Source organism: Toxorhynchites rutilus, chromosome 3, assembly GCF_029784135.1.
Source record: "Toxorhynchites rutilus septentrionalis strain SRP chromosome 3, ASM2978413v1, whole genome shotgun sequence".
NCBI lineage: Eukaryota > Metazoa > Arthropoda > Insecta > Diptera > Culicidae > Toxorhynchites > Toxorhynchites rutilus.
The window spans coordinates 121237549-121250570 of record NC_073746.1 but is presented as its reverse complement, the minus strand read 5'-3'; the positions used below and the strand labels follow the sequence as shown (position 1 = coordinate 121250570).

General features: G+C 36.7%; 1 protein-coding gene across 4 annotated transcripts in view; it reads right to left on the bottom strand.

Annotated features, from left to right (window-relative positions):
• Positions 1-13022, bottom strand: part of LOC129776625 (chitin deacetylase 1) — a 33062-nt gene that overhangs the window by 11084 nt on the left and 8956 nt on the right. For 3 of the 4 annotated variants that reach the window (XM_055782368.1, XM_055782370.1, XM_055782369.1), the window contains exon 2: positions 10412-10798. In XM_055782368.1, coding sequence (XP_055638343.1) covers positions 10412-10478 — 67 coding nt within the window. In that variant the 5' untranslated portion in view covers positions 10479-10798. Of the gene's footprint in view, positions 1-10411; positions 11319-13022 lie in introns of all 4 variants that reach the window. The other variant, XM_055782367.1, reaches the window with a different exon arrangement.

Sequence of the window (13022 nt, the reverse complement as noted above, 5' to 3'; positions counted from 1 at the left end):
AAGATTTTTTTAACAATTTATAGTAGATTCGTAACGAGATTCTTACCGAACGAACATGAAAACAGCAAACTAAATAGTTAAAACAACTATAAAAATTGCGAAATTAACAATCCTTGTTTTCTACGGAATTTGCTAATGCAAACGTTTTATCACTGGCTTTGATAGTCACTTTTTTTTGTAAATGCTTAGTACTATTAATTATAGGCAGTATCAATGTAAACCTGTAAACTATTTTTAAATGAAGCCTATAAACCAAAGAATGTCTGGGTTTTCATTATGCAATTATTTATAACATTAAAGTTCAGTAAATTTTTATTTAAAAATGATGTGTTCGGAATTTGAATTATACGTCGAAACTCAATTAAAATTCCGAACACTACTTCAATACTAATTTTAATAAATATTTCTGCATAAAATACCATTTTTTTAACCATTCATTGTAGATTCTTACTTTTCTAGCACTTAACATGAAAACAGCTAACAAATAAGTTGAAAAAACTACAAAAACTTAATAATTAACGTTGCTTGTCTTTTACGGAATTTGCTAACGCAAACATTTTTCATTGGTTTTGACTGTCACTTTGTTTTTTTTTATCCCAACAGTTTATTTTATTAGGCTCATTTAGCAATTCAGCTGTAACAGAGCCGAATTCATTCGACTGTCACTCTGTTGTAAATGCTTGATATTATAAATTATAGACTGTATCGACACCTGTAAATGATGCTAAAATGAAGCCTATATCCCAAAAAATGTCAAGGCTGTCATTATTCGATTATTTATTACATTAAAGTCCAGTAAATTTACATTTAAAATAAAGTGTTCGGAATTTGAATCATGCATAGAAACTTGATTCAAATTCCGAACACTATTTCAATACCAATTTTAATGAAGATTTCTGCATAAAATATCATTTTTTTCATCTATTTATTGTAGATTCTTACTTTTTCTAGCAGTTAACAACAAAACAAAAGTAAACAAAAAAGTTGAAACAACTACAAAAGCAGAAAAATTCAAGATGCTTGTTTTTTACGAAATTTGCTAACGCAAGCATTTTATCTTTGGTTTTGACTGTCACTTTTTTGTAAATGTTTAATATTATAAATTATAGGCTGTATCAATGCCTGTAAATGATGATAAAATGTGACTTATACCTCAAAGAATGTTCCATTATTTAATTATTTATAACATTTAACTGTAGTAAATTTACAATTAAAAATGAAGTGTTCGGAATTTGAGACCGTTCGGAATATGAGACAAAACGGTACTAAGCGCATGTTCATGAGTCCAATCGCAGAACTGCTCATTGATAGATCTTGTAATCGACTCCGATGAATTTACCTTTTACTAAAAAAATCCTAGTACTTCTATCAAAACTTATCATTATAATATCAGATTATTTTCAGACACAATTCTCGTTCAAGATTTCTCAACCACCTCCACATGCCAAATTTGGTTTCGTTTGCTTGATTAGTTCTCGAGTTATGCAGAAATTTGTGTTTCATTGGTATGGGAGACCCCCTTAGAGAGGCGGAGGAGTGTCGAACCACATTAGAAATGTTTCTTCCCCATGAAACCTCCACATGCCAAATTTAGATCCGTTTGCTTTATTAGTTCTTGAATTATGCGGAAATGCATGCTTCATTTGTATGGCAGCAAACATCACCCCCCCCCCCACCTCAGAGAGACGGGAGGTGTCTCTATTCACCATAGAAACGTTTTGTGTCCCCTAAAACCTTCGCATGCCAAATTTTGTATTTTCTTGATTAGTTTTCGAGTCATGCAGAAATTTGTCTTTCATTTGTATGGCAGCTCCTCCTTAGAAAGGGGGTGGAGTGTCTAACCACCATGAAAACATTTATCGCGCCCTAAAACCTCCGTGTAAACCGTTGAAATTTGGTTTCGTTTGCTTGATTAATTCTCGAGTAATGCAGAAATTTGTGTTTCATTTGTATGGCAGCCTCCCCTTAGAGAGGGGGTGGAGTGTCTGAATCTGCATATACTTAATTTCGTTTCCTTGATTAATTCTCGAGTAATGCAGAATTCGTGTTTCATTTGTATGGCACCCCCTAAGAGAGGAGGGAGGATATGGTTAGATACATAGAATCATTTATTGCACCCTAAAACATTCAGATGGTTGCATTTGCTTGATTAATTCTCGAGTAATGTAGACATTTGTGTTTCATTTGTATGGCAACCCCGCCCCTTAGAGAGGGGGAGGTCTCGAACTATCATGAAAACCTTCCCCGGCCCCCTACGTACCAACTTTCATGTCGATCGGTTCAGTAGTTTCCGAGTCCATAAGAATCAGACAGACAGACATAAATCCATTTTTATATATATAGTATATAAAAGACGAAGTGTTAATTTTTAATTCAAACTGAAATATCTCTGTATGAGAAGGTCTTACAGGAACGTTCTAGAAACCAAATGAGAGCAGGTTGATGAGGTTAATTGGGTTTGCTATTTAGCTGGTTTGCTGGTTTTCCATTTTGGCACACTGTACGAAAACATCATTAGTTGTCTGCTGCAAAGTATCAAAAAATCAAAAACACCTTTTTTGAGAAAATTGAGTTTTAAGTGTTATTTTCAAAATAAAATAAACATAAAACATTTTTTATAAGTGCATACTTTCTCCACATAATCCCAATAATAACCTAGAACATTGTAGAAGTCACTAATTCAATTGAACCAACCGTTTCAGAGAGGTTTATTTTTTTTGAAAATTTTCAAGCAATCTTTGCTTAGACCCTTCTCTAAAGTAAGGCTAGAATCAAAATAGCGAACGAATGGTGCAACTTGCCCATTTGGGTCATTTATTTAGAGATTATCTGGGAATACATTCATTCTAGAATGTTTATTTTATTTTAATAAATAAAAAAAAATCTGGATAAATAATCCGGAGCTATATTCAAAAGTAAAACATGTTTAAACGATCATATCGGACTGGAATCGAAATAGTAAATTTATTGCAGGATCGACTATTTAGCAATGCGCACGAACGGGAGAGAAGTGACCACATAATGACAAAAACCACAACATTTCGCTACCGACCACATGAGAAAGCCTTTCGTAGGTTACTTAACGTGGTGAATGCGATCGAATAGATAGAGAAATAAAAATTAAAAAATTGACACGTTCAGGTGCGGTCAGCAAAGTGAGGTTCAAATTTAATGTCCACAGACAAAGTTATATGAAAGCCAGTAGTCAATATCACTGTCTGAAATCGGGATTGGATACAGCCATACATCGCTGAAATAGGAAAAAAAAGTTAAACATAAGCGTGTGAAGGTAGAAATAGTGCAGTAGGACTGTTTTGGTATTTCAGGAAATTTATGAAACAGAATTAACAGAGTTTATACGTAATTGAGAGAAATAAGGAAAGCTAGTATCATGAAACTGTTATAGATTTATTGTTTTGCAATCGTTTAACTGAATATTTTGTAATATTCCAATTCACGTAACCATACAGTGAATTATGTGTTGACACTGAAAGGTGTAAACGTTTGGAATGAAAAAAAAACAACTTGTGAGAGGTAAAAACACGGAAAACTTGAACTGATTTCCTGTATGCGTCGAAAGACACGTCGAGCCGAACAAAATAAGTTGACTCCAATACGTTCATGGGCCTTTTCCTGATCCCGGGCCTCACTGTACATTGAACTAACCTAGACGTGTTTTAGAGTTTCCGATCAACTTTACTTTTTTCTGCCCCAGCGAACTGATTTTCCAGCAAGCCACCGCAGCTTTTCCCATTCACTTTCCACTGGAAATTGTGACGGGGTGCATTCACATAAATGCATTTGCATACAATAACAACTGTAGCTATTTGTTGGCGTTCGCAGTTGATTCAGATCTTTCGGGAAAACAGTGAAAGTTGCGATAGAAATATAGCTCGAATTTGCAAACCGGCCAAATCAACGGCAATGAAAAGCTGGTGTGCAAAGAGAGGTTGACGCTTTCGTTTTGAGACGCTTCGATTGAGCATATGTAGAGTAAAATAAATTTGTTTGTATGAGAAAAAATATGCCGCCAGAACGGTTGATTACTTGAAAGATATGATTAGGTGTACTTTGTATCATGTTTTGTGTGTTGCCAGATCAACATCATAACACGACTGACGAATAGCAGTCTTCAGCTCATCAACCGTTGAAAATTGATGATCATCAGCATAACTCCGTCGAACCATCATTCCCCATAGGTTCTCCATAACATAAATCTTTTTAGACCTAAACCACGTCATCGTTTCAGTATTGGTATGAATGCTAGCATTGAACAGCTTTGCTCTTCATCATCTGTGAATTATTGGTAGCATACCGGTTTCAAGAACTTTATGGAGTTAGAACTATTCATTTCGTGTGAAACAAATTAGAGTTCGAGTTTTACGAGTTTTACAAAATGCTCTCCTGACCATGACAGATTACCCCAAAAACCCCTTCATACCATTTTTTATGTCGATCGGTTCAGTAGTTCCCGAGTCCATAAGAATCAGACAGACAGACAGAAATCTGTTTATATATATCGATAAGTTAAGGATTATATCGCTGGTTTGGTTTGAATTAGAGGAGTTGTAGCGGTTATCTAAAGGCATTCGCAGCGCGATTACATGAACTTGGTTAGTTTTTAATTTAAAAATTTAATTCTTCAATTCTATAATCCTTTGATGATTTCATTCTTTAATTCTTTGAACCTATGATTCTTTAATTATTGAATTCTTTAATTCTTTTTCTTTAATTATTGAATTCTTGAATTTTTTATCCCTTTCTAATTCTTCCATCGTCGCGATTGGAGACCTATAGAGAGTACGTGCAATGAATAACAGAATATATCCTATTGGATACCTTCCGCAGCTCGCTATTGAAAAAGCTATAAGATTATCTTCTCAGGAAATCAACCGACAACTGCATAGATAACATCACAGTCGCAATTGGAGTTTGATAAAGTGTACGCGTGATGATTAACGAAATATATCGTCGGTTGGATTTTTGAAGATTTTTCGCGGTTACCTTCTCAGGTTTCCGAATGATAATTCTTTCGCAATCGTGATGAGAGTTCGATAAAGAGCGTATCAATTTTCAGGTTACGTTATTTTCAGCCTATTTACATTATCCCATCACTCACCACAGTGAATCTTGATTCATACCTCCCCCCACTAACAACCATCATTTCCATGACATTCGCTAGGGAACCACGCTATAGAGGCGACCCTTCTGGCTCTCGGGCGACGAATATCATACTAACGTTCTTTCCCTTCCTCTTCCTCTGGTGACTGTAAGAACGTACCCGGCGTCGTTATTGACTAATTGACAGTATTTTGTTTGGTTAAGTCGTTCGTGAGTTATAGTGTCGCAAATATGGAGCAAAATAAAGAGAAAATCCGACATATTTTACAGTACTACTATGACAAAGGCAAAAATGCATCTCAAGCTGGCAATAAAATTTGTGCAGTTTATGGACCCGATACAGTTTCCATTTCCACCGCACAACGATGGTTTCAACGTTTTCGTTCTGGTGTAGAGGTCGTCGAAGATGCGCCACGCTCCGGAAGGCCTGTCGTCGAAAATTACGACAAAATCGCTGAATTAGCCGAGAAAGACCGGCATAGTAGCAGCCGTAGCATCGCCAAGAGCTGGGGATAAGTCATCAAACCGTTATTAACCATTTGAAGAAGCTTGGATTCACAAAGAAGCTCGATGTATGGGTGCCACACACGTTGACGCAAAAAACATCTTTAACCGTATCGACGTATGTGAATCGCTGCTGAATCGCAACAAAATCGACCCGTTTCTGAAGCGGATGGTGACTGGCGATGAAAAGTGGGTCACTTACGACAACGTGAAGCGCAAACGGTCGTGGTCGAAGCCCGCTGGAGCGGCTCAGACGGTGGCCAAGCCCTCATTAACGGCCAGGAAGGTTCTGCTGTGTGTTTGGTGGGATTGTCAAGGAATAATCTATTATGAGCTGCTTCCCTATGGCCAAACGCTCAATTCGGACCTGTACTGCCAACAACTGGACCGCTTGAAGGTAGCACTCATGAAGAAGAGGCCATCATTGATAAACAGAGGCCGCATTGTCTTCTATCAGGACAACGCCAGGCCACACACTTCTTTGGTGACGCGCCAGAAGCTCCGGGAGCTCGGATGGGAGGTTCTTTTGCATCCGCCGTATAGTCCGGACCTTGCACCAAGTGACTACCACCTGTTTTTGTCCATGGCGAACGAGCTAGGTAGTCAGAAATTAGCCACAAAAGAGGCCTGTGAAAATTGGCTATCCAAGTTTTTTGCCAATAAGGAAGCAAACTTCTATAACAGGGGTATTATGAAGTTGGCATCTCTTTGGGAACAAGTCATCGAACAAAACGACGCATATTTGACTTAAAACAGATGATTGTAACTAATTTTATGAACAAATGAAAATTCAAAAAAAAACCGCAGGACTTTTTTGACAGCCTAATATATCGATGATATATTATATGAGGGGCTCAGAATGCAAGGGGTGTAAGTGACTTGATCACTTTCCCTTCATCAACTTTTTATTTAGTTAATAACTCAACTGCAAAAACTTTCCAATTTAAGTTTGCCATAGAATAGATTAGGTTCTGACCTATTTTCCACGTTGGTACATACAGCTGGGAATGTATTTGCAGCTAAGTTATGACCCAAAGAGAGAGTCGATGTAGAGAAATCGATCAAATCATTTACACCCCTTTCATTCTAAGCCCCTCATATAATATCGAGCGTTACAACCTTGAAAAAAATTATCTACGATGATTTTTCCCAAAATTTTAGTAAACAGACTAATACTGAAACGGATTACCAATATATTTTACAGATTACAGGGCGGACTAGATTATATACCAATTCCCGGGCTGGTCATATATTGGCCAATTCCCGGGCTGCCTTAAAATTGCTCGTGTAGTGCCCATCTATAAGTCAGGTGATCCGAAGAACATGAATAATTACAGACCTATATCCACATTATCTATAATGGATAAAATACTAGAAAAACTTATTGTGTTCAGGATTGTGGAATTCATCACTCATAATCGTATATTATACAACCACCGATATGGGTTTAGGCAAGGTTCTAGTACGTTGACAGCGTGTAATGAACTAGTTGAAGAGATTTATGAGGCTTTAGATAATAAAAAAACATGTTGGAGCCTTATTCATCGATTTAAAAAAAGCTTTCGATACGATGGATCGTCAGCTACTTATTTAGAAGATGGAAGCATATGGTATGAGAGGGAATGTCGGGAATTTATTGGAAAGCTATCTTACAAACCGTTGTCAATTTGTAACAATTGGAGATTGCTGTAGCACGTTACGACACTTCTCAACTGGAGTACCGCAAGGAAGCAATTTGGGCCCTATATTATTTTTGCTCTTCATTAACGACATAGCAAAACTGAAGCTTCATGGTAAATTGCGACTCTTTGCCGATGACACCGCTGTCTTTTATCCCGGTACAGATACTGGAACTATCCGTAATCATATCAATGAAGACCTGGAAACATTGTTGGAGTTCTTCAACGAAAATGTATTGTCCCTAAATCCTAGGAGAAGTATTCCTGATCATACTCCGATCACGATTCATGGCCATGATTTGGAAGAAGTCTCTCAGTACGAGTTCTTAGGACTAATCTTAGATTGCACTATGCGATGGACTGCACATATCAATTCTTTGAAAAGGAAAGTTGGCTCCTTGTGCGGTTTGTTACGGAAAATTTCACCGTTTATGCCACAATTATGCCTAAAAAACATGTATTTTGGATTAGTTCATTCCCGACTGCAGTATCTCGTGGCAAACTGGGGTTCTGCTAGCAAATCAAATATACGAGAGTTGCAAGTTCTACAAAACCGATGCTTAAAAGTTGTTCTGCGGAAACCGTTCTTGTATCCCACCGCTAACTTGTACTCAAACATAAATGATTCGCTGCTTCCAATAAAGGCACTTCATGAATTGCAAATCTTGGAACAAATGCAAAAAATCATCAGTGACCCTTCATTACATCATAATACAGTTTTACGAAGAGGTAATTTGACACGAGTAACCAGACAAGCCGGAAATTTTGCTGTAATGAGATCAAACACGGAACTAGGGAAGAAAAGGTTTACCTATCTAGGAACCAAGTTGTACAACAACCTTACGGAACAGATAAAAAGTATTCGCCGTATTAAAACTTTCAAAGCCGTCGTTCGCACCAAGCTGAAACAGAACGTTCTGAGATATATTTGACGCTCCTGGTCTTGTGAACTTCAATGGTTGTATTTTAAGGCATTCGACATCGTTTTCTCGATGTGAAATGCTTTTGTTCTACTCGAGTAATTCTTCCCGTGAACAACAATATGTGATGTAGTATCCTGACGCAGCGATCAAGCGGGAAACTTAACGGTCCCTGGAGCAGCATCCCGACACCAAGCGGAAAACAGATTGAAGACTTCCATCCTTGACCATGCCTCTTCTGTGCCGCTGACACCGCCCAACCTGCAACTAGGTCATCTGCTGATGCATCTTCGTGATACAATCCCGTCCTCTATACGCCGTGGACATCTGTCGGTTGTACTGCTTCCTGGCGCGAAGGCCAAGCGGAACTCCCATTTTTGCCAGGAAACATCTCAACTGCAATCACTTCCTGCTTATGAAAACCGCACATCCGTAGCTGTCAACCGATACGCCAAGTCATCCTCCCTCATTATCATCTTTTTGACCGACCATAGTCTCATAGTTTGTCATTTTAAACATAAATATTGGAAACAGTTGAATTTGTGTTATGAATTAGTTTTTGAATTAACTATGAAATAGGATAGTGTGCTTCCTTTAAAGAGATTTGTTCTCACTGGAAGCGTATAATTTGTTGTAATCTATCTTAAATAAAGTTTTTTTTTCTTTATTTTTGAGACTTTCAGCCTCCTGGGCTGGTTCGTCTCAGTCTTAAATAAAGTGCTATTGATAAGAAAAAAAATAGAGGGGTAAAAGCTGATAAAAGGAATTATATTTAAGAAAAAAAAAAAAAATTCAAAAATTACGCTACGTAGGACAATTGCCTCGCTTCCACTTGAAAGATAAGAAAATTTAATATAGAATGTAGTTGTTAAACTTCCAAATAAGTGAATTTAAGTAACATCTTAGAAGTGAAAAACTTCAAAGTTAGTGGTTTTTAAGTTGTAATTCTTAATTTTTTACAAATAATTATTGAGTACATCAACTTGAATTTCAAAATATAAGTTTTCATTTAGTGTACATCTTTCCCTTCAAGTGTCCATCTTTCTCGATTCTGTCATATTTTTCTCAAAGATGCCGGACACATTTATTTTGCAAAAATTCTGCCTCAAAAACAATTTTTATTATGAAAACAAATTTAGACTATCAATTCGTGGTGAGATAGCTATATATTTTTTGCGAAATTCACGAAAAAATCAAATTTTGCTTAACACGTTGAGCCCCGACCGAACTAGGGGATTGACAATAAACTTTTCGTCTGGCCCGCGTCGGTCCCAGCGAATTGAAAGTGGACTTCTCGAAATATCTTGTTGTAACTTTGTTGTTGTCGTTCCCAATGCTGACACTAGGCGAACGGAAAGTCTACTGTCGGTCCGGTGAGATCGGCGCAAAAAAGACAGAAAATATAGTGTCAGTCCCCAGGGACCGACGCGTTACTCAACGTGTTAAGATGTCCGCCTTTACCGCCCTTTCCCCACTTCTCTGTGTTGATGTTTGCCCGAATCAATCAATCAGTCAGTTGATCCGAATTAGTCAGACAGAAAAGTGGTCCAGAATCGACCTGAAGAATCTGATACTGTTTTGGGTGTGCGTCATACCGAATGAATCAAGAAGTACAAAGGTGAAAATTATCTTCTTAAATTGGGAACTGGTTTAGAAAGCCAACTAAAATGAAAGAATGACAATTAAACCTGTTCCCAAAAGGGCTTCACAAATGAGAAACAAAAACAAGTTCAAAATAGGTTTGATACGCAGTGCTGTCGCGGTAACTTAAAGTTCACAATACAAGAGAAATATTAAAAAACATAACATTAGATAGCTTATCTGATGTCATATGATACAACCGTGCCCAACACACAATTCTTATGCTACGAATGCTACCGTACAACAAAGGTTGGGACACACAGGAATTAGAGGTTTTCTTAAATTCTGAAAAATCAAATTTTTTAAATATTTTTATTACTTTCCGAAAAATTGTTGTTTTTGTGTTTGTGTTTAATTGAAACGATTTTTTGTTCAAAAGAAAACTATAATATGTAGAAAATGATCTTGGTTTTAAATTTTTACGGAAGCAACCAAAAAACAATCATTCAATAACTTCCGTGTATCACTGTTCAATTATTAATATCTCTTAATAAGCGTTCAGAATTTGCAAATATATTCAAAGTGCATTCAGCTGTAAATACGTACCGCTTCCAGTGAAAGTCAACAGCGCGGGCGCAGCGAATAGTATTAATAGATTCATTCCGGCTATCATATTTTTTCGTCGCTTTCCTTCCTCTCAATTGGTCAGTTTGCGTTTCTTCGCTGCGGTCGGCTCAACAGGTTTTTCTATCTCCTCTCTCTCTCTGTATCTTGGGAGTTGTCGAATAAATTTGTTGATCGATTAGTTTTCCTCGGTTTTCTTTTTTCGTCGTGAAACCAGCCTCTCACGGTTTAATCGTTTCATTTGGCTCCAATCTGACACTGTTTGGTTTGATCGGCCGAGTAATTACTAATTACTAATTATAGATGGTTTCCTTCTTATTTGACACTCTCCCACTATTCACATATTTGATCACGTTGTACTGGAGTGAACTATCGAATGATATTTTGAAAAAAAACTACATCAAGATTCAAAAATCAACATTTTGTTCTTCACAGGAGCTCAACTTTTTCTATCACAAGCGTATGATCATGTACACAATTTTCCCTTTCATTTAATTAACACTTCGTGAAGAGAGCAGAAGCAGACTTGATCTTGATCCCGTTCATGCTGTAAGCAGCAACCCGCGACGACGGACAACTTTTACAGTCAACCTCCGGCACGCGTCTGTTCACCTCTGCGGTTTGATTTTTCTCCGCACGCGATGCGCCGTGCAGCAACGTTCACTAACCGTGGGTGTTTTGATATTGATGCACTTCTAGTTTCTAGTTTTCTTCTCAACTTTGTTCATCCCACACCATCGATGATTTGCTCTCACAGTTTTAGTCAAACGTTTGACTGCAACAGATCGTTCAATTTCCGATTTTCTGGGCACGTACGGAAGTGTGTTCCATTTTATCCCAAACCTTGGTTGGGGACAAAACTTTTATGACGGTATCGCATATGTATGCTCTAATAAAACGTAACGATTCCACAATAAAAGGGGTTCAAATATAAATCGACGGTTTGGATGTGGTATTTATCACTGATTGGTTTGTTAAGATGAATTCCATCCAACTTGTGATTTCTTCAGTTTCAAGTTTGCCTTTTTTCACTATGGATCTATATGAATTTGACAAACTATCACGACCCGCACAACAACCCAGCATAACAAAAGCATAACAAGTATCCGAAAATCTCTATTTTCCCTGTTTTTCAGGGGATCTCGAGGCTGAATATCATGTCGGAAAGTGTATATAAATAGTTGCGGGTTTTCTTATTAAGTGAACGATTGTGAGATCAATCCTAAGATCCTCCATTGATTGATCTTTGATATTGATATTGTGTGTATTAACTTTACAAAACAACGAATGAGATAACCCTGTACTCGAGGAAACAGATTATTATCTAACATTTAAAGGCAGAGAAAATACCAGCACTAGAGAACGATAGAAAGATTCATGGCTTTTCGATAACACAAATGTAACATAATATAACAAAGATATTCTTGATTTTAGAATAATAACAAATTAGCCAAACTCTAAAGGGCCTGGCCGGGTAAGGGAGTAAAAAGTGCCCCCAAACCAAATCACCACCTATCTTCTATCTATATATATATATATATATATATATATATATATATATATATATATATATATATATATATATATATATATATATATATATATATATATATATGTCTGGATTCTATATATATGGATTTCTGTCTGTCTGTCTGAAACTACTGAACCGATCAACTTGAAAATTGGTGTTTAGGTTTTTGGGGCCGGGGAATGTTTTCGTGATAGTTTGAGACCCCTCCCTCCTCTCTAAGGGGGGAAGCCATACAAACTAAACACAAATGTCTACATTACTCGGGAATTAATCAATTAAATGAAACCAAATTAGGCATATTGAGGGCTTTTAGGATGCAATAAATGTTTCTATGGTGGTTAGACAAATGTCATACAAATGAAACACAAATTTCTGCATTACTCGAGAATTAATCAATCAAATGAAACCAAATTAGGCATATTGAGGTTTGAGGATGCAATAAATGTTTCTATGATGGTTTGTCTCTTCACCCCCTCTCTAAGGAGGGGGCTGCCATACAAATGAAACTCAAATTTCTGCATTACTCGAGAATTGACCAAGCAAATGAAACCAAATTGGGCATATTGAGGTTTTAGGGTGCAATAAATGTTTTTATGATGGTTAGACACATAGTAAGAAAACGTGAATGTTTGAAGGTATTGATAACAAAAAACAAATTATGGGCGGGACGAAGTTTACCGGGTCAGCTAGTATTAAATAAGAAATTTTGGCGGTTTATTTGAACCCCTATGTGGTTTGACGTAGGATCTATAGTGTAAATCGTACTTTTTCGTTTATTTCACGCCATCCTCAAAAGCTTCGAGATAAAAATTTTAAAAAAATACTGAATGTGCATCTTACTAGGGTGTATCAAGGAAAATTATGAAAAAAAAAATTATCAGAAATTGAAGTACTAAAAAAATATTGAAATTTTGAAAATTTTGTTTTTTGGAATTTAGAGATTCAGTACTACTCTAATTCATATTTAAATGTTTTTCTACGACTTTTCTAGATATGTTTGATTTTTTTCAGATTTTTTTCAGTGTTGCGCGGTACAAAAAATATTTTTTATATTTCCAAAGG